The 26,652-nt window shown below is 40.9% G+C and overlaps 1 protein-coding gene across 2 annotated transcripts in view; it reads right to left on the bottom strand.

Annotated features, from left to right (window-relative positions):
* Positions 1 to 237: 237 nt before the first annotated feature.
* insyn1 (inhibitory synaptic factor 1) overlaps positions 238 to 26,652 on the bottom strand; it is a 50,276-nt gene continuing 23,861 nt past the window's right edge. For both annotated transcript variants that reach the window (XM_049717341.2, XM_049717342.1), the window contains exon 3: positions 238 to 1,396. In XM_049717341.2, coding sequence (XP_049573298.1) covers positions 593 to 1,396 — 804 coding nt within the window. In that variant the 3' untranslated portion in view covers positions 238 to 592. The remainder of the gene's footprint in view (positions 1,397 to 26,652) is intronic.

Raw genomic sequence — 26,652 nt, 5'->3', positions numbered from 1 at the left:
CTGGCTAATGCTAACTGAGTAGCTAAAATAACACGACTTACCTCCACCTTACTTTTCTCCAAATACTTCTCCGTATTAACCCGACCAGTCGAGGCAGACGGCTTCCCCGCACTGAGTCTCACAGTAGTGCTTGCTCACCTGTGGTTCAAATGGTTTTCTATAGTGTGCCGTTCAAGACCATTGAGCTTCTGCTGTGTATTAGTGCGACATAATTGAACCTGACTAGAGACCACTATGGCAAGTGTGAAAGTTTGTTCTTACCATCACCATGATAACAACCTGTAGTGGAAAAACAAAGATGCAATGATACTGTTAGGATCACGAGTTGGAGATAAAACGATAATTTTGGGCTTAGGGATTGTGGCGGAAGGTCGGCCTTAAAATTCACTTTGGTAACCAAGAGTCAATAAATGTTCCTAACCAGAGCTTTGGAATGAATTTAGGGAGCCCAGTGATTTTTTTTCCCATATAGCATTTCTTTATTATTTATTGATTTATTTGTGTATTAATCTATTAGCTATGTATTTAATATTAAATAATGCACAGTTCTTGTGGTGAGCTGTATGATAAACGGAGGAAGGTTCCGACTGGCTCAGTGCTCCTTTGTTTTTTGTTTGTTTGGAATATAGGGCAATACAGTTTGGGTGCTCTTATCCGACACAGTTTGAGTGCTGCTGTTTCGGAGCAGTTTTTTGCGGCAACTGGGGTTCAGGAGGCCTTTCCTGGGTAACGTATGTGCTCCCGTCATGCTTCTCGCCGACGGGGGTACGTAAGAAGGGTCGAGGCAGTTGTGGAGGAGCGAGTGCTCGGACGAAGAACGTTTGGGGGTGAGTGGTTCAGCCAGGAGGCTCGGCTCGCTGTCGCTGTCGGGCGTGGCGCGGCCGCTTTTGTCATCCGGTAGGTCCTCCTGCTCCTCTTCGTCGTCGTCGTCGCAGCACAAGGCGTGGTAGAGGATCTTGTCACTAAATCTGACCCTCTCCCTCGTCTTGTGGCTGTGCGTGGAGCTGCTGGCCTCCTCGCTGGATGAATCCGGAGTGATGATACGCGGCCCGTTGGGGATGGGCAGCCCGCCATTCATTTGCGAGTAGACTGAGGCGGTGGCGGCGGGGGGAAGGGTGGGCGTCTGCGTGGGTATGGTTCCCCGGCCCGTGGGCGCTCGGGGGTAGTACCCCATCGGCTCGCCTGTTGTGCGGGCACAAGCCCCACTGGCCGACTCCAGGTATCCGCAAAACTCCCAGCTGTCGGAGAGCACGTCGGCGTTGAGGAAGTCGAGGCGGAAGGCTTCCCCGAGGCCGCGTTCGCTGCTGGACGTGCTGCTTGCCGTTGCCACCGTCCAGTCATCTGGATCCAGATCAAAGTCAATGTCTGACGTCAGTTTATCAATCTGGCCCACCACCTGGAAGGAGAAAGAATTGGATACTTAACCTTCAATTTAAGTCAAGCTCTTACGAAATGACTTACAAGTTGAGTCGTGGATAAAGAAGTCATAAGTCGTACAATCTTGTTCAGTCATTATTGTATTTGACATCGAATTGTATAACGTCCTGCAGTTATTTTTGATATATTGTAGAGGTTTCCATGGTAACTTTCACTAGGCCAACTTGGTGGTTAATTCAAGGTACCAAGATGATGAAAAACATTTTTGAGCTAAAGAGGAAATGAAAGTTCTACCCAATGATTTTCTATATCGGTGCAACTTGGACTGATCACCAGTCAATTACAGGGTACACATACTGGTATTGTAGATATAGAGTGCCATTTACACTCACTCCATCAGTGAGTGATGGCGAGTGAACCATTATAGTTTCAGTAAGGCAAAGCACAGGTTATGTTAGATAACAGATCCTAACTGGAATTTTAGACAGGCACCTTAAAAATTACGGAATTACTGAAAACAAAGTCCGACGTGTTGTTTATCGTCGTCCGCGTCGATGTAACCGCCGTACTCAGGACCACACTGTGGTCAATCTGTGTTTATCCTCACATAGCTTCACAGCTTTGCACAGCTTAGCCCACCAGAAATCTGGCGCGCGCTAAAATTGTGCCCCGTATTTAAAGCTACAATGATTTATTCCTTCTCTAATGTCCCAGCACATTTCCAAATGGAATGAGCAGAGGACTCACTTGGGGTGGCAGTGAGCAGGAACGGTGTCCCACTCATGATAAATAAATCATAATAGCAGGTGGAGCTGAATATTAGAAAGAAGCACTCTTGTAATGTCGGACCGTGTGGAATCCATTTCCCAAATCGCCACTCAAGCTGAGCAGAAGCTCTCTGGAGACTTTTTACATTACTGACCATCGCTTCGCGTCACGCCGTCATGTCAGAGACGAGGCAGTCGCGAGTGGCCTCTTTCATTCTGACCCTCAATTACACAGCCCAATCATCTCTGACAGGTGTCGAGGTACAGTAATAAACCCTCGGCTGACGCTGCCTGGCCTGCCTCTCCATTAAAGCGACTCACTGAAAGTGGCAAAGTGACCTGACTCCGAGTTGATCGGGTGCAGTGACCACGGCGGACTCTTGACAGTTGGCAATGGAAAAAAAGAAATCAAAATTTTTCTCTTAACATCGGATGCGCTTGATAACAAGGCAGCTCCATGTATCTTTACATAATTTTAATGAGAATCCTCGCGCACAATCACGGATATTATTGTTCACGACGGCTTCGTCAAAGACGTCATTTACGGCACAAAAGAAAGTCATAAAAGATTATTGACTACCATTCTTTTACTATATTGCTTAACTGTGTTGCAAATGAAGTCGCTTCAGTCACCAGGAAATGCTGTCAATGCTTCATAAACTTTATAGAGTGACGGCTTCATAAAGTCCACGGGAGAATATTCGTGTACACTGAACTCCAGCCTCCAGCTGCACGCCACACATTTAGCACATTTGGGCTGGTAATCAAAACGATTGACGTGTCTACTTAGCTGTAGGAGACATTTTAACCACTTGGCCCACCTTTCGTACCCCTTTGTTCCACTGGGAACTGTGGACATTTCACTTCTGACTGCAGCACAGGGTGTGACTGGTTGCGTTCACAAAAACAAGATCAGGTCAGGTCAGAAGCTTGTACAACACATTGCCATGATGATCACGTGCCAAAATTCCAAGAGATACTCAATTGCAATGGAACGCTATGTCAGTCTGTCTCCTCAGACTGCCTAGCTACTATTTGCTTGCCGCTAAAGATCGTAAGGAAGAGTGGCTTATTTCATTTCGCACTTCACAGTGAGTTTTTACTTCTCTAGGACCACATATGAAAGAGGCCAAGGTCGGATTCAGAAACTTTAAAATGCTCTTTCGATCCTGCAGGGGTTGCACAACTGTTGTAAACGTAACATGCTAGAGAGCTAGCCTGCGAACTAGCTAGGCGCAATTTGCTTTCCACCCACACTCATGATCAAAAAGTACATTGATTATTGATATAATTATTTTTCATCTTTTGACAGTTCATGGTAAAAAGATGCCATGCATGACATTTACCGCAGAGTAGAATTTGACAGAAAACTGATCCAGTGTGAAAGTGAACAGGTTGTGCACATTTTTTTTGTGTATGGAACACTTTAAAAGCTGTAATTGCTGAATAGAGATGCATAATTTAGAACCATATGAAAGCTGAGTGTTTTCATTCGGCGATGGATTGTCAGGGAGAGCGCAAGGCTGATTGAAGGTGCCAAAATGTCAAGTGTGTGTTGTGGCAAAGAGGTGCGATTCCAGCTCAAGTGGCTCTGTCATCCTCAAACATCCAATGGATGCTGATGACAAAGCCAGAGGTTAACTCTTATTTGAATTGCTGTGACATCATACGCTTCCCGTGGAGCAGGCCAACAAAGGGAGCGGCAACACGGACACTAACAATGGCCAATCCGAGTTTGTTGTGGGCATTGCTTTCTCTTTTAAAAGCATTTTCTTCAGAGCTTTTTAAACATGTGCCAGGTGACGTTTTTAAAAGAAGTTTAAAAACTGAAGAAACAAAAATATTGATGCAAAGTGGTGTAATGGAAAAGCAAAGGTAGATTTATTAGCAGCTTTGTATGAGGTGTCAAAAGTGTTAAAATGTGTCAAAACCACAGAATGTTAAGCATCTGGAAATATGATCATGTTAACACTACATACTGTATGTCTATAAATACTATTTTTGCAAGTTTCGCATCGTGGATTGGATTAAATGGCCGTCATTGCTTTGAGTTTCCGTAATTTGAACATGCACATAATTAAAATGTGGAAAGAGGACATTAAAACCTGACTGATATCATTTTTAGATTTCAGATTTTAACACTGATTTCACAAAGCTTGTCTTTTGATTGAATTTACTTGAAAGTTGCAAAAACGCACATTTCCTTTATTGGGTGCTATGAAAAGATGTCTTTTTTTGGAGAGAACACCTACTGCGTGTGTATACTAATTTCAAGTATAGGAATCTATAGGAAAATATAGTCTTCGGGCTGCAAAGCAAGCCAAATTTCCATTGAAACAAAATGTGTTTTGATGTGTTGCTTTTTAAACAGGCAAAGCTTGTTTGCCTGGTCAACATGTTTGGGCTTAGTGTTGAATATTTGAGTATTCATCGGCAAATAAATCAGGTATGAGTTGCCAGGATAAATGAAACGTAACGCCCTTGCAGAAAAAAACACACAAAAAAAAACACAGGAGTGAACTTCATTATTGTGTTCGAGTGGCCTCGCACCATCTGTTTGAGCGCCTTGCGTCGTTTTCACAGATTCTGTAGCGCTTGCTTGTTAATTATAAAGCATCCGGCATCTAGTGCCTTCTTTGTTTGGTTCCTGGGGAAGAAAATATGGGTGGGGAAATGCATTTGCTGGGGGCCATTCCAACACATCAGCATCATTATTCCACGCTCAGTGTTGCACCTGCACTGGATGCAGCTTATGCCCACCATGATTGCTTACGCTTGTATAAATACACTATTTACAACTTGTAGTTTCATACGATTCCATAGAATCTATTTCTGAGGCAACAACAAGAAATTGTTGAGTGTAGTCCGATAAATTTGCTGATTCTATGAAGGGATGGAGAAAGCGATAAATATAAAAAAGGACAATTTAAGGTCTTGAGTTAATGTGCATGTTTTTGGAATGCAAGGCAGCCTAAGTACCGGAGCACAATGTTACTTTTTTAAATATATGGTTGTATTCTTAACACAACCATAGTTCTTAGCTATCCTCATTCGCATTCCTGACATGTGAATAGAGCACTCACAAAGTGCTGTTGTGATTTATCTCATCCCGCGGCAGCTCATTTATCATCCCTGACTTGTTCGCTACAAAAAACAAAACACAAAAGTCCACATTCTTGAACACCTTTGCTTCCAACTGCATTTAGGGAGCGTTTTTGAGCGACACGCGATGTCACTGAATCTTATTGCATTCTTGTCTGTTGTAGGGACAGATAGCAAAACAAAAGTGACTGCAGAAACAAGACAAATATATAAAGAGTTTGCTTCTTTAGTTTCTCAATTGTTGACCATAACAATGGAACTTAATGAGCAATACTACTGCTGCGCACTATAATATAGCAACAACAAAGAATAAAAATTGGAGAGGCAAGTATAAACAAAATTGTGCCACTTCTGTGTAATTAAGAAAAATGACACTTAAGGGCGTCCTTCATTTTCATGTTCCAGCCGCTCGTAATGACGATAACTCATAACTTTCAATTTAGCAACATCCATTTGTCCAGTACACACGCTTCAATTTTGGTTTTACTGCTAATAATCCCCAGATTTTCATTTTCTGTAAGGAACCGGTAGAAAGCCAGAATCTAATCTTTTGCAGTCATTGACTTTCTTGAGCTTCGGCTAATAAGCCTGTGACGTGATTTAGGTCATCTTGATGAAGGCTGCAGGCACGCGGACGAGGTGTCCCTTTGAAGTGCTGACGGCCGTAATCGTCCTGTCACGAGCATCTTTTATAAGCCTCAAACTTCATTAAGACCTGCACATGCTGCCCTTTTCATCTCCGAAAAAGCTTGTGTTGGGCTCAAAGTGTTAAACTGCAATGTGATGCCCGTGAGGACAAGTCGCTGATCAAAAGCATCATTAGGGAATCTCGCTGCTTAATGGGCCTCGTTTATCCCTCTGGGGGCTTTATGGGAAGGGAAGGTGGACTGGAGTTATTAAACTTGCAACTTTTTAATAGCATTTTGGCTGAGAGGTTACATGTTACCGCAATCACACAGGGATCGGTCTTCTGGATGATCATTTATTGAGGTTCTCCTTCATCGCTTCTATCTAGCAATGAACAGGCAGACAACAAAAAATGATGATAATGTCATGCTAGAGGGCCATGAGATTACACCTGAGCTTGGTCTTTGTGACCTCGCCGAGGTTCCTTTAACAATAGGATGTTTTCTAATAAAGCCAGCTGAGTCTGGAAGCAAGGCGGAAAATATTGAGGATGATTACATGCGCTTTGTGAACACACTCTAACTGACCTGTACTGAGAAGAATCTTTCAGGAAGGGGGGGATTCTAAAACCATATAACGTACAGGGGAGCCTCGATTTAGGGCAGAGTTTCGTTTCTTAGTCGTAATACGGCACAGTCTATTTTTAACCAAATCCATTGCCGTAGTAAAGTCATAATTTATGACAAAATACCCCTGGGCTGTAAACGTAAAATATTTTTTCAGGCTTATGCTAAGGGAAGTTAGAGTATGTTAGACTTGAGCTGCAATAACTACATCAAGGCATTGATATTCTCTGACTTTTGCGTCTAAATCCAATCTCCAGACTTCAACCCGAATTTAGCTACTAACATTGGATGCAAGTAAGCCTCCGACGCGCTACTCGCCATACCGTTGTGAGGGAATGTGAAAGTCTTTTTATTTATTTGAGAGAACACAATCGTACGGTTAAGAAGGATTTTCTAATGACCCCCGAACAGATGAATTCCATTTCCGTTGCTTTCCTACGAAATCTAATATCCTTTAACGCAGCGGTAGCAACGTGTCGGAATGAGCCAGCGAAACCATTTAGCGTATCAGTGTGAGCTATTTATTCAGTTTGGGAAAGTCCGCAGTAAGTGAAACATTAGTGCAGGTTGGCTAGCTGACTCGACAGAGACCAGATAACGTGTGTGTGCTTCCAGGTCGTCACTAAAGGTCGAGTGATTTAGTGGCGTAGTAAAGCTGCTTTCATTACATCCAGGTCTGCTGAGGGTGACTGATTGTTTGCCATGCAGCCAGAGAGACACCGATAACACCGGCCGCATTCATTCTCTCTTTTGTGTGCGTGTTTGTGTGCACTGACCCGCAATATGAACAGTTTGTTTATTCCTCTTTTTTTTTTTTGCTAGGGGCAGCTGTTTAATCCCAATATTACACTTTAGAGAATGCTCAGTGCTCATTAATGTCACAGCCGTGATGTACGGCTGTCGTGAAAGTAAAGAGTGAAAAGGAAGGGCACCCTTGAGGGATTGTGCTAGTCCTCAACACTCAAGACCGTATCCCCCAAAAAATAACGTTGACGTTTTAATGTACTTTAATGGTCAGCTTGCTTTATGTCAAAATCGCCAAAATTTCACAGGCATGTTCATCCTGGTGCAAATAGTTGGGTTCCCCATAGTTTAAAAAATATATATAGAAATCAGTCGCCAAATATATTTGAACAATATTTTCACAATAAGAAATTGGACATTCATGTCTATCACAAATAGACCCACAAAATTGTCTCAAGAACTTCTGCCCTGAAAATAATTAGAACGTCGGCCATTTTGATTTGAAGTGCATATTTTATGATTATTTCAGCCATGCACCTGTACATAGAGGGATGACCCTTGTGAACATTTGGATTTTTTACCATTTTTCTTACTTAAGAATTGTTCATCCTTGAAAAATAATGAGACAATATGGTCATTATAAAAGTATGAATGATGGTGTTTGGTGGTATTTGTCCTAATACAATAAAATACTCTAATTCAAATTTACTAGATAATGAACCCCGTAATATTATGAAAATCAAGCCCTCCTGATATAATGAATAGACTCACAAAATGTGTCAAGAACTTTTCCTCAATTGCATAAGTTTTTCATCATTGCGTGTGGGCAGAGCATGAAAAAAGAGGACGTACTTAAGTGTCATCTTGCGTTTGTCTTGGTCCTATATTCTCATGTGACACAAAAAAAGAGCAAAGAAACCCCTCAGCCCCCAGAGGCAATTTCACTTTGCAACATGAAATTTGGGAGGCATGTCTGTCATGAGTTGACCCACAAAAAAGTCTCAAAAACCCATACATAAAACAAACCATCCATTTTGTTGTTAAAATGCCATTCTAGTGGTGATACAGAAATAAAATAGAAGAAAAAATATTCATCTAATTATTGTCCGGAAATATAGGAAAAGGCCATTACATTATGGCATCAGTTTGAACCAATTCCAGGAGATCCTTCAAAAGCACACTTATCCTTGAAATGTCAACTTTAAAATACAGCAGATGGGTGACACTGAATTGCTAAACTTTTTAGCTGTCTTCATCACCTATGACCAGAGCAAGGCAAGTTTGATGATGCAATGACTCTGTATACTCGTATCAGCGACTCTGTCAGGCCTGTTCATCGCTGCTCGCAGCTTTAATTTGAATTTTTTTTCCCCTCCCAGAGGGAAGGATTATGTGCAGATAGCGAGAAGGAGGTGGACAGCCCGGGCAGAAGGGGAGATTGGCGGCAACTTTTATGACTGAGGAAAAGAACTGCAAAACTCAGCAAAACATTTCCATTAGCCCACCCCTCTCCAGCAAAAGCCAGTTCTATTTATAGACATTATCCATGGCTAAGGTTACCATAGAGAAGCTTTCTTTTTTTTTCTAAGTCAATAATCCAGATTCAAGCTATGTCTTCTATTAGCGCCAGCCCTTGGCTGTGGACATGATACTTCCGTGTGGCACGCTGTCATTCCAACGCCGTCTTCCCGAAGATAAATGACAGACTAAGGGATGAATGTGGCCATTTACCCTCATGGGACAGATGCCCCTCGAGCTGATGGGGTAATAACGAGAAAAGGAGGCGACGTCGAGGACAGAGGAGGTCAGATTCCAAATAGCTACTGATCCAATTTGCTAATTTAACCATGAATAAATGTTATGACAATGGAAGTGACCGGTGAGAACCATCTGTAATCAAAGAAGCTTAGACCTGCCAGACCTCAGTTTAGCAGGAAATACACTTTATCATGAGGCGACATTTATTTATTCAAGCTATAGAGTGTTCCTCGCTCGATTGCAGAGATTTTGTAGAATATAAAGTCGTGCCTTGAGGTAGGATTTAAATTTTTTCCGTGATGTTTGTATCTCAAATCATCTGTCCTTACAGAAATGAATGGAAATGCCATTAATGCGTTCTTGCCTCGCCACTTCCGTGCCACAAATTCAGTAATGACATCCTTTTATAAAAAGTAAGGAATTCAAGTTTTTAATTCATTACAGTTCCATCTAGCGTGTGTGCAATTTTTTTCCCGTCAAAATATGATAGTTATATTGTAGATTATTACCTCTTGCGAGTAGCTCTGGAACGTATCTCCCAATAAACAAGTTTCACCGGACCTATAAAGTGCTATTGAGTATCACTGAAAATCCTTTCCACTTTCCTTTACGTGTTTGTCAGGCATCTTAAAAGGGTGAGTAGTTTTACTTTATTTATGTTTATTCATACTGTAGATTGTTACACTTTTGTGACAGTTACGAATGCCTAAATGTTAATCAAGAAATTGTCTGCACAGATAATACGCCTGGAATAAATGTATTCACTTCATTCCCAATATTCTAATGTGATAGAGCCCAGCTCACCAGTCACCCTAACGAGGACATACACTTCACAAAATGGAATACGTTAATGGAATCAGAACACATTTAAATTTCTTTGAAAGTCTTTTCCCTAAGAGTTTCTAATCTTACCACAGACAAATTTGCAAAACAACTGGCGCAAACATCTGCCGTGTCCGATTCAGATGTTCGAAAAGGCTTTGAACTCCAGGAGGCGCTTTGAAAAACAAGTTAGCCCAAGTAGTAATCGCTCCCTACCTCGCAGTAACTCATAGCTGATGATGCTAATTAACCGATATTGATGGCCCGGTGTGATGACTGAGCAGTAGTTAAAGTTAATAAATAATCACTGCACCTGCTCCTGCGCCGTGCTGATTGTGGGGGGTTCTCACGCTACCTGGCAACATTCACTTACAATTTCACAGCAATCTGCAGAAAATTGACTCTAACTTTCTTTTAATTTTTCTTTGCTTCGGGCTTAGTTTTCATTAGGATCGGTGCTGGGCCGTGACTTTGGGATAAGAAGTCCGGGCTGGGAGAGCAGCGGCTGGCCCCCTTCTATTAATACAGGCCACGCAATCAATATGCCGTTGGCATTTCTGGGCTTCCTCTGGGCTGCGGCGCTTATCTTAATGGCAGTGTGCTCCAATTTTCTTTTCTTGTATGGACCCCATATATCATTGCTTACAAAAAAATATATAAACTGATTTTAAATGAATTGGAGATATTGCAACTGAGCAAAGGATAAACATTTTTACTTTTAACCCTGAGTAGAGCAGCGACTATCGCTGCGTTATCTCGGGGCCATCTTTCTCAGGGTTCTGTACCTTTATATGGGGCTTTTCTAAAGCTTGTATCCACTTATTTGGGTCTCAGGAGTGCCTGACCTCGCACTGTGAAGTTACATAGTCAAAATTTGCATAACCCAAATTTGTACATAAATTGGAACGAGCAACCACAGTTGTTAAAGCAATTGGAAAGTAATATTTACAGTAAATATATATTGACGAAAAACTCTTCAAGACCATAAAACAATCCAATTAAAACCAGACAATGGATTGTTACACCGCTAGGCAAAATTGTACATTGTGTGCCATTTGGAACCTCCAAAGGAACCATTTTAAAAGGAAGATCCCACCCCTTTAAAAAATAAAAGAAAATGTCAGACTTTTTGTGCTTATTTTTTCTATGACTGGTGGTTGTCACGTAATGTTTTCAGCAGTGATAATCCTTGCGAAGCGTAGCGTCGACAGGAGATGACGGGACGCATATTAAGGGGAGGCCGGGTGATGAGGGCAGAGACACAGATTTATGTGGACAGATTTCTTGAAATGATACGCGGGCTCAAAGACAAAAGCAACCGCGTGTCCGCTCAGCAACGATGATTCCGTGATGCGTTTTGGCATTTCAAATAAAAGTACGTCTGGCGCTGGCCTGCAGTGTCTACCGAATATCAGCGCTCAATGTTGTTGCATTGGACACACTTGCACAATCTGTGGAGATCAAATATAAGGCAGGATTGGATTCTGACAAGTGTATCCGAAGCCACTGTGCTTTACTGCTGTTGTCAAGACTCACAGTTACTGCACCGAGCACACTTTGGTCTACTTCAACCTGTCACCAACACCAAGGCAAGACGTGCTATTTGGAATGATTTTGCAAGAAAATACAAAAAGTGATTAACTGCGGTGACAGAACATATTCACTCCAGCATTATTGAAACCATCCAGAATCGTATCATGACATGTTTAAGATATACTATGTAAGCCATGTTTAGGACTGTTCCTACTCGTCATGTTTTTTTTTTTTTACTCCTCTTATTGTTCTCATTCCTCTCGGCTTGCTAAAGCTCTCAGTCAGAGTTGGCGACCAACTTTGTGTGAATAAATGACTTTAATTTATCACACACACAGTAGTCTGTCCATTTGATAAAAGTTTTATGAGATCAACTGTTTTGATTCTAGGCAAATTTTTTGGTCGGAGAACCGTAAGGGTTAAATCAAGAAAACTTTGTTTTTTGAAGACATTTCCCCTCGAATCCAACAGGTCTCAACTTTAAGCATTAGCATTGTAATGTCTTTTTGAAATGTTTCCAAAGTAGATTCTTTTAGGGGAGCCGAGCTCATACCTAGAAAGTACAATATTCCTCCCTCAACAGAGTTAGACCACGGCATGGATATTGGCAAGACTTGCTCCTCCCGCTTTCTCCTTCCCAAAACAATTTGTCACTGCTTCTGCTGTTTCTATCTGTGACAACCTGTAGGTCGCTTGCCTCGCTGAGTGACAAAACCTGTCACCCTGTGTCACTTTCACTCTCTTCCCGGCTGGCGTTTGGACATACCAGCGCAGTCTCCTTATAAGTCAAGGCTAAAATGGACAAGTCTGATGGAGACATGCCGGGCTGCATTTTTCTTAACGGAGAGACCTATTTGCAAACAAAATCACCAGGAGACATTCCCCCACAAGGCACCATCTGGCCGCCGTGTGCACGTACCTGCCTCCATCACCAGTGCCTCTATTTATAGACGCTCTCGTGTCCACCACCCCCACAATGCATCTTGCAAAAACAACAACTGAAATCTAACTAAAGGATCCGCCGACGGGCGATTCAGCATCGCAGCTTCCGATGACATTTTCCAAACACAGTGGTGCCATCGTACACCAAAGATTTCCTGGACGGTGAACTCGCTGACAACAAATCTGATTTTTGGCAGGCTGATTCAATTTTTATGGAACAACTTCATACAAAGGTGTTAGAGTGATATATCTTGATACAAATTTCTTATTATTTTATAAAATAACATCATACAAGGGTGTTAGTGTATCTCTTGACACAAATTTATATGGAGAACACCGAGTAGGGGAAGTGTTGAGGAAAAAGAAGAGAAAAAGAAAACACGCTGTCAAGGGTTATAAATTAACGACTAAACTAACAAGCACAAAAACCATCATGTATGCTGTATAAACATTTCTATAAAAATAGATTGGATTGTGCTTACACCTACAACCACCGCTCCTTTGCATCTTTGTCTCAGTATTGTAAAAGCAAAATCTCTGTGAAAAATCCACTGTGTTGATCATTACTTCTTCAGACTACAGCTCCTTGGCAGCCAATGATATTAATGTCATCATTTGATGACTATTTTGAGCTTGCTTATGAAGCACAACCTCCTCCCCCTTGACTTGTATCGGCTCACGAGGGCGGCAACATTTCCCATATTTCACTTGGACACGCACAGAATGGGAGCTGATGTCAGCCGATGTGAACCGCAGCGGCCTATCGGGGTTATCAATAAAGTGATTAGAGTCTCATCTCAGAGAGGTGCTGACTGAATACTCATCACTCGTATTATGCTATTGAACGAGCACTGCCCAGCCGGGGGGAATGATATTGAGAGGCACTAATAGAGACGTGCACTTGCAAGCTTGTTAGGCATTTGCAGCATTTTGATAAGGTCCACACTGGCTATATTCGCTTTACTGTCGAAATCCAACATGAATCACAATGCAGTATGTTGGTACCTCGACTTAGGAGTGCCCCAACTTACCAAATACATTTCAAATAACTTCATTGCAGAACATTGATTTACTATATGTGTAAATATACAAGTGTGGGTACGGAAGGAATTTAATTCATACCACTGTATACTATGTGGTGTATGTCTGTAGCCTATGACAGGTTTCAGTGGTCAGTAGCAACATTTTATTCAGTTAGATATATAAACACCATAACATTGAACTACAAGGCCCACTACTATTATAGCTACAATAGTGGAAATAATGGACTGTCATTAATTCCATTGATTTTGACAAAACCCTTCCCCAGAGTGGAAACAAATACAATCTCACATTCTTCTAGACTTAATAACCTTTCAAGTCAAGTTTATTTGTATAGCCCTAAATCACAAACAGTCTCAAAGGGCTTCACATGGACAAAAATTGACAATTATTCTCAAAGCATCCCCTGATCTTAAGCTCCCAAAAGGGCAAGGAAAAACTCAAAAACCCCTACCAGGGGAAAATGAGAAACCTTGAGAAGGGACCACAGATGGAAGGATCCCCCTTTCAGGATCACCAGGTTGTAATGGATGCAGAGAGGGCACAAGTAATACATAATATGAAAATCAATGAAAAAAATGGATGTCGGAGGTGCCCTCGATTGTCCTGGCAGTGTCTTCAAGGAGGTTGAGCTGCAGTTTCCTCATCTTGAATTGGTCCCCGAGAATCCAGCTAGCCCCTATCAGCTTTTGTGCCACCTAACCCCCTCCCCAGCCAGGGAGGGGGGTGGGCAGAGAGAACAAAAACAAACTCCGGCCGAATCGGCCACTACAAGTTAGTTAAAGGCCATCTCATAGAAATGTGTCTTTAAACGTGTCTTAAATGTTTCTACTGAGGTAGCAGTTCTAATATCCAATGGTAGGGCATTTCAAAGCTCTGGAGCCCGAATAGAGAATGCTCTAGAACCTGCAGACATTTTCTTGGCCCTCGGTGTAACTGAAAGACGAGCGTTTTGCGAACGAAGGTTACGAGACGGAACATAAGGAACAACTAGGTCCTTTAACCTAACCTTTTTTGGGGGTGGTCCTTGATTGGAAAGAAAAACAATCCAAAGGAAAAGCAAAAAACACGCAGAGGCTTTTGATGCCATCTGGAGTGAATGAATGCTGCCCTCGACAAAAAAAAGCAGAATGCAAGGTTATCCTTGGATCCTCGCTCAACTGATGTTTTAAAAGGATGAAGATAAATAAGAAAAAAAAATTGTAACCCATAAAAAACTGGTAGCTCTTAACATGCATGTTATAGAGTAAAAAATAATGAATACCTTATCAGTGAGCCCATCTGCTAGCATCTGCTTATTATTAATATAATTTATTTTAACAATAAGTATGTCATTTAGCATTATGATGATCTTTATTAGTCATGCAATGAAATGAAAACAAGTCATCAACAATCTTAGTGCTATTAGAATGTTACGTAAAACAATGCCTGTGCACTTACTAAAAGCTGGATGATTCCCCAAAAAATATTCCACATTTAATTAATCTCACTGGGACATTTTGTTTTGAACTATTCAAATTGTTTTCGGCAGAACCATTCGTCATTTTCTTTTTTTCAATTCTTTTACAAAAATAACTTTGTGCGAAGGCGTTATAGGCGTGTATCGTGACACAAAATTTCCATGGAGACCGTTAGCACAGGTGCCATGGAACTCTTAATTGGCATTTGATATCAAGTTTCTTCATCTCAGTTGAGTCAATTTGCAGTATGTACATCAATGTGCTGTGCGTTTGTTGATGCTCACTTCAAATGCACTTTTCATAATAGGATGTCACAAAAAACAAATAAAACAAATAAGAAATATATATATATATATATATATATATATATATATATATATATATATATATAAAAATCCCCAAAATTCTTCAGAAAAGATTCATAGTATTTTCCCTTCTAGGGATGTTGTGGAATCTAAAAAAAAAAAAATCAAAGAATATCCTGAAGTCAATTATCTGGTCTGGCACCTGGGGGTGGGGGTCCAAGTATATTTCTGGGGGGGGGGGCTTTACAATATGTCAACCTTGCAATGTCTTACATTTTTTTGAAACACCTTACACTGGAATTAAGAACCTCACGTGCAAGCCCGACGCAGTCGTCTTATCTTAACACTGCAGCATTCTCACGTCTCCATAAAGTACATCACCGGCAGAATAAAAGATGGCGACTTGAAGCCGGAATACGCCTTTTATACACAAATCTTCACACATTGTGGCCATAGCTGACGGCAGGTGATGCCGCCGATTCCCGAAAGAATAATTGCAACAAAAAATAAAAACAAAATATTTATCTTCTTTTATAAAAATGCCAAGGTTTCATTCGATTTAAAAAGACAGCTTTTGATGAAGTGAAATCATCAGCAGGCAGATGTATTGGCACACTTCTCTATAGAGGTGCTATAAAAGCCTCTCTCACTCTCTTTTGGGATGGATTTCACCCGCCATCCCAATGTGGGAACAATTAGTCAGTGTGCATGGATCAGCACCTAAATAATTACATATTGAGTTATGACTCAAAAGCTCATAACCATATTGATTGCTTGCATAACCCCTGAAATATGCAGAAAACGCATGTTCCCCCATTTAGATCAACTGCGGAGAACGTTTTCGCTCCTGACAAATCCCTTGATTTGTGTTTTGTTGTGTGTTTGTGATTATGGAGTGTTGGCAGGGAAACACAGCAATGTGTGTGGAGAGGTGCGACCTTTCTCTTGGAGAAAAAAAAAAACATTCACCAAGAATAAGCAAGCTCACGAAAGCAAGTAATCAACGTTGTATCCGAAAGCAAGTCGGCTCCTCGCAATGCTCCTCCAGAACCGAAGACAATCATTAGCATGCCAAAGTGGTGGGCAGGTGTGTTATTACGGTGCCGCATCACCGCCTGGCTAACAGTTATACAGACGTTTGTGCTGTATGTACACACCGCCTACTCGTCCTGAATTATCAGTACTGTTAGCTGAGTAGTCTAAAAGGAGAAAAACATCTTATTTTATACGTCATATTGTGGAAAATAAATCCATAATGCAGCTACTTGTCTGTCAGTACATCTATGTCAGGGGGGGTCAAACTCATTTTTGTCGCGGAATACATTGTAGTCATAGTTTTCTTCGGAGGGCCATTACGACTATCAACTCAAATAAATGTATGAATATATTATATACAATAGAAGCTACAAAACAAAGTGACAACTCATTTTCAAATCAGACAAGTAAAACATATTTTAAAAAGATGATTTGTTAAAGTGAAGACAATTTGCAATTTTAGTAATCCCGCATGAATTTGATTCACAATTGGTTTTTGTGGGCCATATAAAATGATCTGGCGGGCTGTATCTGGCCCCCGGGCCTTGAGTTTGACACCTGTGATCTATGTGATTAATGGATGCATGAAATTAATACTAAGTAATTTGCAATAAGGATGGCACATTAAAACTACCAACATGACCTACTAAGAATCTTGGCATGTCTATCATTCAAAATCCAAAGTGCTTATTAAACCCAGAAAATAGTAAATGATCCAAAAGTCACCTATTGTCCACATTCAGCTCAGCCAACTTGTTCCGAATAAAACAATGAGGTTCTCTACCCACACCCTCTGTGAGAATTAAAAGGTGTAATTACCGCAGACAAACGAGCACCGCATAGCCAACGCCAGCAAGAAGACATTTTTTTTTCCGACCCTTATCTTAGCGCTCTCCATCCCCTTACATTCAGGGCCCTAAATCATTGGCGGTTAAACTGGGGGCAAAATGAATGGTGTCGTTGATACAATAGAAGCGGCGGAACAATGAAGATGTACGATTCTATGTAGAGCATATTCATCCTTGAGATAAAAACGAACATGAGCAGAAGAAGGACTGTGTGAAATGCTTTCCACGAGAATACACGGGGGGATTCATGTCGATTCATGTTGTTACCTTGAAAAAGTACCTTACTTTACTAATTAATAGTTACATTCCTTTTACTTCATTTTGAAAGTAACTAAGTTACATACCAGTGCCCGTACTAGTTATATTCAACAGGTGCCAACAACCTTGCTTAACATTGAATTGAAATTTCATACTAAGTACATTTGCAAATAAACTGAGCCAATATCAGACAACATCATTATTTAAATATTCATATTTTTGTATTCTAATGTAAAATATGAGCCTTGGCTCTCTAAAGGTTGGGAAACAGTGAGATAGACTTGACCCCGGGTCAATCCACAATGTTGTGGGAGTCTTTTTATTTTTTTCAGCCCAACCCTGATAAAAAATGTTTCATAATGTTAACGCGAAAAAGTGCGTAGCACACCAAGTTCTTATTGAATATTCATCTTCAGCCTGCCAACAAATCACTTACTCTGTCCGGATGATGCAATGTTTACAGAGGAGGTCTCTGCATTTTTTCCTGGAAACATTTGAACAGGCACGGCATTAATAATCTATGCGATCCGTGTTCACGCGTAAATGCAGCGCCGCGCTCTAAGTGCGTGTCCTCAGTCGGACACCCTCCCCACCCCACCCAAAGATCTTTTTTCGCGGGGCTAAGCTGTGATTGATGACAGAAGGGCCGGATGGGGAGATAACGGGCCTGGACCGAGAGAGTTCTGCTCTCAGCCCGGAGGAAGACAGCAAGGGAGGACAGTGTTGGGTAATATAACAGTCAGTATATTTATATGGTGTGAGAAAGAATTGAATTACTGGGCTAGTCCCACAGAAACGGCTCCGTTATGAACACATGTAAACATAACAGTGCTACTAAAATTGTGCCAATGTTGGTCATTATAGTGGCGGGTAGCAAAGATGATTAATTTTAGCCTGAAGTGGGGTACGAGCGGACAGACAATTGAGCCAAATTTGAGCCACTACACCACAATGGAACTTTACTCTCAAAAGTTTTTAAGTTTGAAACTTTTTTTTAATGAACTTATTATTTGAGAGTAGTCTTTGCTTTCAAAACATTATAGAATTTTCCTCTTCACAGTGACTCCACAAAAGGGCGTCAGTTGATTTGTATCGGGGATTAGTATCGGAAACATTCTTCATAATGATACCCTCGTTTTGGTACTTTCCCATCAGAACTACTATTTTTTCCATGTCTCTCATATTCTTGGTAAACAAATATATCCCTACATTAATTATGCAAACAAGCAAATTGACTGGTGGGTAGTTTGGCTACCGTCTACGATAAAGAGGCACATCCAACATCTTTACGTATGGGAGGTAAACATGAACAAGCTAATGTCGTTTCATTTTATAAGCGTGACACCGCCGAGAGTCAAGAGCAATGTGAACGAAAACTCACGGCAGGGCTTTGCCGCTGGCGTTACATCAAATCAATCCGACGTGGGAGGCGTGCGCAAACAAAATGCGCGCTCGGGCGCAAGCGCACGCACCCACAGTAATCACACACAGATGCGTGCAAACACACACACTGAGTCTCCGATCTCATATCATCCAGCTAGTACTCAGCCCGTGCATGCATCAATCTCTTGTTCTTTTGTTTAATTTTTTACCCCTCCCCAACTCAAATGTAAACAAAGCATCATACAAACAACACAGTATTTCCTCAAGTAGCAGCATCCAAGCTTTACCTCAAACATGGTTAGTTAAAAAAAATATATTTCTAGGTAAGAACTCAGGTTCCCTTTGAAGTGACTCTCAGAATCCAGCGCCAGTACAAAAGACTATTAAGCGGAGGCACTATCATGCAGGAAACCCACGCTTCCCAAATGTGATGCTCCTTTTATCATGTCAAAAGGTAAGCAGAGCTGCACTACATTTTCTTGGACATGCAGATCAGCATTAGCTAACAAAATTAGACTCTGATCTATACGGTATATAGATATACGGAACCAGATGAATTAAACTAAATTGCAAAGTATTTTAATTGCTGGGCACTTTTTCCTTTAAAGGTACTTTTTCTTTCATTTTGCGTTTTAGTTGAATGTTTTTTAGTTTTAATTAGTTTAAAGAGCAGGTTTTTTTGGTTAGTTTTTTATTTATTTTTGAAATGGCTTGTTTTTGTTGAGTTTGTTTAAATTAGCCTAAGGATTACTAATTAGTTTTTTAATATACAGTATTTGTTGAGTCCAAGATAAAAAAGTCACTAATAATTGTGTTCTAAAGTAAAATACAATTCTCAAATGATACAAAAATAGTAAGACAAAAAAAGGACATTTATTTATTTATTTTATAAATTGACAAAAACAAAAATGAAGACCATTGTTGCAATAATTATGGTTAATTTTAGTTTCATAGCTTTTATTTTTTTTAGTTATTTTGTTAGTTTGTGTGAACTACAATAGCTTTTGATGCATTAGAATTATAAGATAACTTACAACTTGCAATCTGGAAAACTACCCTCCCATATGACCTTTAGGATAATGTGCAGTGTATTTCTGTACCGGACACTCAGATCGGGGGCAAAGTGTTAAGCGTACTCTCTCCATCTCATCCGCAGACAGCAGCAGAGTTCTGACAGATCCGACCCGGCTTGCTCCTACCGTTAGGTGACAGATTCTTTATTTATTTCTGCTCTCCTCCGCTTTGCTATTTACTTCGTAGCACTCTGGACCCTCCAGCTATTGTCAGTTCTGCTCGCCTCCCATGTTCGGAAAAAAAAAAAGACTCAAATGGATTTACACAAGGTTTATCATCAACCGCTGCTCGTTTTTCATTTCGACGCGAGCCATTCGTCAACGCTGACCTGGTCACTCTTCTCCAATGGCTGCTCTCTGTCAAGTCCTTTGCTGAGGAGGCTGCAGTGCATCTTGACTCGCGTTCGATATTATTCCGCTGAAGTCGTACAACATCCTAAAGGTATCACCAGACTTAAGCTTGGAAAGTATCTAAAGCAGGATTTGCCAATCTTCCCTCAGGATGTTGCAATGGCATACTAATGATACATTTGTATTGTACATTTCATTTCAAGAATAGTCCTTTTTCTATTTACTAGTACATTTTTATGATGGTGACAGTTTGAACAAATTAACAGACTAACAATTATTTCCTATGGGAAAACCTGCTTTGAAATTTGAACAACTTACCGGAATAGCTAGTGTTCCACTTTGGAGGTTCCAAAGAAACACGGTTTTGTTAGGCCTAATAGCAATTAAGTGATCACAATTACAACCAAATCTGGTAAAGCGGCAGTCCCACACGTGGGCCTGAATATAAACTCGATGTTCTTTGACAAGCTCGGAAATGAGCTAGTATGTAACGCTGCTCGACATCGGCGTGCTCTATTCAGAATTCAGCAGACTCTGTGCAACTACGCGATTGACACGACGGCATCCATTTCGATGAGATACCCTTTTGCTCCATGCACAATTAATTTGATACAAGTGCTCCATCTCCCCCCCAACATAAATCCTGGATGATTATGCCGTGCTCAGGACAAAAGGCTTGTGTGACTATTTCCATCTTACCCGGGCTGGAGAGGGAAAAAATAGAGGAACGGAAATTAGTTTTGTTGTATTATGTAGATGTGACGCATTATGTTGCATAGACAGCATTCAGCAGTCAGCCTTTGACTGGGTCAAGATTATTAAAGTAAAAAAACAACATCCTCTTTCTCAATTTGAATGACTTTGAAAATAAAATCTTTCATTGGTATCAGTTATATTTGGAAAATTCATCTCGTTCAAACTGTCACCATCATAAACCTTTGTAAACTGTACGGACTAAGTTTTGTATAACAACTGAGCGGTCTTAACAGTCGGACAATTTTCAAAACGTCAACCAATCTAAAAAAAGAAAATACACAGGGCCCTATTTTTGTGGTCACGGCAAGTCTAACATAAGTCAGGTCATTCAAATTGAAACCGATGGGCAATTTAGAGCCTTTTATGAGCCTTACGTGCATTTTTGTAGGAGCTTGTTAGTCACAGGCGAGTGCAAGAAGCTAACGTAGCAGTTTTTACTTACAAAGAGATATGAATATAGTAAATACAGTACACCAGTTGCAGCTCAAGTTCTTTGTCTGCAAAAGAAAAGCCACCGATCAAGCCTAACGTTGGAAGCAGAAGACTACCAAAATCATATCCACAAAAAAAAACTTGAATAGTGCTCCTATCTTAAAGACTATGAGTCATCATCTGGGGGTCTAATAATCACGCTAATAATCACAATGTAAAAGTGATGGTAAAAAATTCCCTCTTTCCTGTTAAGAAGAACACAATTAAAAATGGGTCTGGAAAGCGGCCAGCTGCTGCAGGTTAATAGATGGGCTTTGGCCAGACGTCTGCGGGGTGACCGCTAGGCTGGCGAGCGGCTGGGATAAGGTTGCACATCGTAAGTGGACATGCACTTCGCTTTCACAGGCTGTGTAGTTGTCACGAGAGATGATAAAGCACCTTGACTCTCCCCTCCCTCCTCCTTTATCCTAACCTTCCTCACCGTCGACCAAGGCCAAAACAAGTACAGTGCTGACACGTGGTGGCGGCGGTGGTGGTGCGGGGGGGTACGACTTGGCAGACTCTGGAGCCCCGGAGTGAAGCATCTCTATTGACTCAGGGGGGATCCAGCAATCGAGGACAGAAGCTACATTTCTGAAGAAAAAAAAAAAAAAAACAAGAGGCTGCTTCTACAGTGAGGCTTGACTTCAATTTGAACCACTGCACAGGCAAAAATATGATCCACCCTGATCTGGAATGACTTAGCACACTAAAACATATGGCCCACACATCCACCCAGTGTCCCAGTTACAGCTTCTTCTTATTTTAGATCTGGCATTCAATTGGTTTCTGTCCTTTTTTGGAAAAGACCAATGGCTTTTCTAAATGTACTATGTCAGTATGGTCCGAAACCAAGGACCCTAACCTGTACATTGACAACACATATGCGCTATACATTTGCCCTAGGATTTATGTTACAATACTGTAACTGTAAAAAGCTTGTGACCCATTGATTGCTAAACTGGTGGGCAGGCATTCCAGAGACCCAACTTTTGCATACAAGCAATTAAAAAGTCAATTTCCATGATATGTCCTCTTTAACGATCGTATTTATGAATTAATCTGATTGTAGTTGCTGTAGCCCTAGTAGTTGATTTCTTCCTGAGGGGAAACAAGAGTTCTCTCTTTGAGAAATGGCCACTATATTTGACGAATTGCGGTATTTTGACAAAGATGTAAGAAAAAAGACTCTCGGAATAGCTCTGAACTATTTTTTTACTGAAATATTTACTAATATGTTGTTTACTCATTCCGCAAGGTTCTTCTACATGAGCAATCTTTATAAATAATAGCTCAAAATGTGATTGATTGAGAGACACAAAATGCTGATTTTTCATCGGAAAGGCAAAAAGTCCTTAATTATGTATGTGAACAGTGCCTCTGCTCAATAATTTATTGTATGTAGCCAAACAAATGATGGATTGGTCTTGAAATGTATTCCCCCTTTCCAATGTAGAACGGAGGGAAATGCGAGAAGGTAACCAGGGCAATGAATTATAAGTAATACTTGCAGAGCCTAAAGTTAAAAGGCAATGCATGCTGTATTAATTTACTGGTCACGCTCTGTGAAAACCTGCATGGCATTAACGGACTTCAATCTGTCACAAAATGCCTTGGGTGTGTAAAACGCGGCTTAGAATGGCAGGAGAACTTCCGGACGCTGTAATGCGGTAGAACTGGAAGGAGTGGGGAGGGTTGGATGGTGGTGGAGGAGGGGGGAGGGCGGTCGCTTGAAAAACTGGATTCACACTGGCCTGATTAATATTCTATTTACAGCACAGAGGACGTTGGTTTAAATTTATCCAGCAGAAGAGGGGGTAAAAAAAAAAAAAAAAAAGGAAAAGGGGGTCGCCCTTCCAACTTGGCAACAGAGAGGACCAGACCCAAACTGTGGTCTTCTTATCGTGAGATGGAAATATGTGGCTTTTCATTTTCGCCGCGGGCCGTGATTCTAGCATTTGAGTCCAAGTCCTGCGTCTAATGACATGCCATGTAGCGGCTGGCAACGATGCGGTTCTTGGACGCCACATGAGTGATACTTTGAATGCGTGCGCGGCTTCGCACGGGCACTTTAATCAGGCGTATGAATAAACATGGAAACAAACGCAATTCTCAAGAGCTCTCGTGCGAACGGCTGAAAACGTCTCTGTCGTTAGCTGTGCAATTAGTTGTCCACTTGTCAGGATGAATAGATCAGTGGTCAGTGAGTGTTGTAAAAAGCTTTTTTTGACAATTAATTTACAAACATCATATGCAAGTCAAGTCCTAATCGGAGTGAGTGTTGTTTTTGCTGATGCCTTTGCTGTATGCACCACATTTCCAGATCTGCTGTTAACTGCTGTTTGCCATGAATATTTCAACTGACATACAGCATACGCACGCAAATTCACAATTTGGTAATTACGAATTCATCTGTTTTCATATTTTTAAAGGAACTTACTCCACAAGTATCAACACTGGGCGGAAACGACAATACATGAATAAGAAAACATATTGAATGTTTAATACTCTTACGTTAGAAATAATGAATGTTATATAATAATGAAAACAACTTACTGCGTACTTACTTATTGAGAATTAAATACTTTGAATAATTGTGATAATGTTTTTACTTTTGTATATCTATCCGATAATATTTTTGCTATAGTAATAATTATTATTAATACATATTATTGTGCTACGGTATTCTGTATGTTTTGCTCCTCAAGGTATTTTGTTGAAAACATTTCCCAGACAATGTTTTTAAGATACCTGGAAATTGTTTTAAACTAAAACAGATTCTGGAATCCGCTAATACATAGCCGCTATCCTGTCTTGATACGTGATACTCTTTGGATATCGCCTCTGAAGCTGGAACATGGTGCAAGTTGACTTCATGCTCCAATTCTGTGTCTACCGTTTATTCAGAGCAGCCTCACTGCTTTTACAGGCAGTGATAAAGGGGCTGCAGAGAAACGATCATATAATAGTGGGGAGAAAAATGAGTTTTCTCTCCGACAATGACAAATAATCTCGGAAACTTTGGCAGAAACATTGCGATGAGATATGACAACATGCATATGATATTCCGTCTTCCAAATTCATCCAGTGTTATTTTGTCCTATGAAACGTTATCCATGCTTGACTCTGAGAATAAAAAAATCCCTGTACATCAGAAGATTTCAAAAACAGGGAACACGACTCCTGTGTGACATTGCGACCTTAGCTGACTTAGCCATCAGTAGCTAAGATTACTTTCCTGTTATAAAACACGAATCCTTGGAAGATTGGTTGAAAATTGTGACTGGGGAAGGGTTGAAGCAAGAGCACTGCGCTGATGTGACCCTTGGTCTCAGCTATCACAGTGTCAGGTAGAGTTACAAATGAATAAAGTCCAGGTCCCATCAAGCGATAGTGTTGTTTGATTTGCACTGTCAAGAGGTTTAAAATGTACTAAAACAACTGAGTCATACAGGAGCACTATTTGCCCCCTTTCCATTGATGTATTGACTTTTGGGGTTGGATATGATTTTGCGGTTGGGATGGTTGCCAGGGAATTGTCACCTTCGAATGAATGGAACTGCTCGTATGTCCGCCTCACACTCAAGGGGTCCTGGGTTACAATGCTAGCACAGCGCCTCCTTGCGCTTGTGGAAATATTCTTCAGAATCCTCCCACATTCCAAAAACATGGATGCTACCAAATGTTCATTGAAGACTACAATTACCCATAGGTTTGAAAGGTTGTCTATATGTCTCCTAAAATTGCCTATCCAGGGGAATCGTCATCCATCAACACACACTACAAAAATGTCTTTCCAATTTGTACCGTTTAATGATTAGCAATCAGTGGCTGGGTAGTTAGCAGCTAGCGCCAGAAGCTAATGTAGTCGCCTAAATCGGTGTTCTATTTTGTCACAAAGGATGTGGTAGTTGACTCAAATTCACAATGCAAGTCCCAATAAAGCCAAATTAAAAATGTGTTCACAAAAAGCTGGTTGGCTGGTTGTCCTGCAAAAAACTAAAACACGTGAAATGCATGAACTAGCACGAGACAGGCTAATAACAGTCGAGAATCAAGCTCTCTTCTACATATTTACGTTTCAATTATAAAACCAAATCACACATTTGTCATTCCAGCAACACTGACAGGGTGTGGAGCCAAGAATCCGACCGCCCATTTTTTCTCTCTCGCCGCAAATCATCGCTAAACACAGCGTTAGTAGATGAAGGAAAGAGAAATCCAATAATGTTTAAAATGGATAGGAAAAATATTGCCACTGGCTGTCACCAAAAGTTCACGGTGAGTTTATCATGTGAACGTTTTCTCTCCTGCTCCAAAATGGAGTCTCGCTATCAAGGGCTGTTTAGGCCTGCTGTGTGGCGGTGCACTCGACAGGCAGCTCGCCGTAGTGCTTTTCCGTCAAGTAAATGAGATTTCTAAATTAAACGGCTATGCCAAATTGTTTCTCTCTGTAGTTTCCTAATACAGTGAGCACACACCACCACCCACAAAGTCTGACAATTATTCGGGCGGTTTCCGAGGCACGTAGTAGCGGGCCACTTATTTTGACAAGGCGATGAGGAAGGCAAGACTCGAGAGGAAGAAGACGAGGGCAAGCAGCGGTGAGCTGAGTGACAAATGTTGTTACCTCAGTTTCCCATCGTTAGAGACACTTTTCACTTTTAATTGTCAGTGCAACATGAAAGATGAACACGCTCAGAGACTGCGTGGATGCATTTCAACTTTATCTGCACCCACAGCTAACTTGTTAAAAGTGACTCAATACCACCCATGGAGAATCACTAGTTTAACATTTAAAAAAAGAACACTCATGGATACAAAAGAACAGGGCCAAATGAGAAAATGTTTTCCTCCATTTTAAAATGAATCAAAATTTTAAAACAAATCAAATGTTTCATTTTGTTTATGCCCTTAATTTGTCGAGGAAAAAGCATTAAATACAGTTTAAAACCCAAAATGAGCAGCAACTAAGGGACATGCAGGCGTTGTAACCTGTCCCCCTGTCGAACAAAGCCCTAGAGGGATACAGACGGCGCTACCAAGCCAATAAACTTGAGGACTAATGAGGGCAATTAATACAGTATGTCACATGTTAGTTTAAGGGCACATTAGCTGGCAAATGATACAAAATGGCAATGTATTGCAATTCATTACAATAAGCCAAATGGAAAAATAGCTTCTGTAGACGTTGGACATGTTTGTGCTCACACGGCCTGACACAGCATGACGTTGTGTTTGTACTGCGTATGAGACCAGACCACCAGCAGCCACATTGAAGTCGGAGTTTCACTTTTAAAATAATAATAAGAATTACTTCACTCACTTTCCAATTTGTGTGCTGTATGCTTGCTGGCATGGTCAACATCTTAC

Source organism: Syngnathus scovelli, chromosome 4, assembly GCF_024217435.2.
Source record: "Syngnathus scovelli strain Florida chromosome 4, RoL_Ssco_1.2, whole genome shotgun sequence".
In the NCBI taxonomy this organism is placed as follows: Eukaryota; Metazoa; Chordata; class Actinopteri; order Syngnathiformes; family Syngnathidae; genus Syngnathus; species Syngnathus scovelli.
The sequence above is the reverse complement of the archived record's forward strand: the minus strand, read 5'-3'. Positions and strand labels throughout refer to the sequence as shown.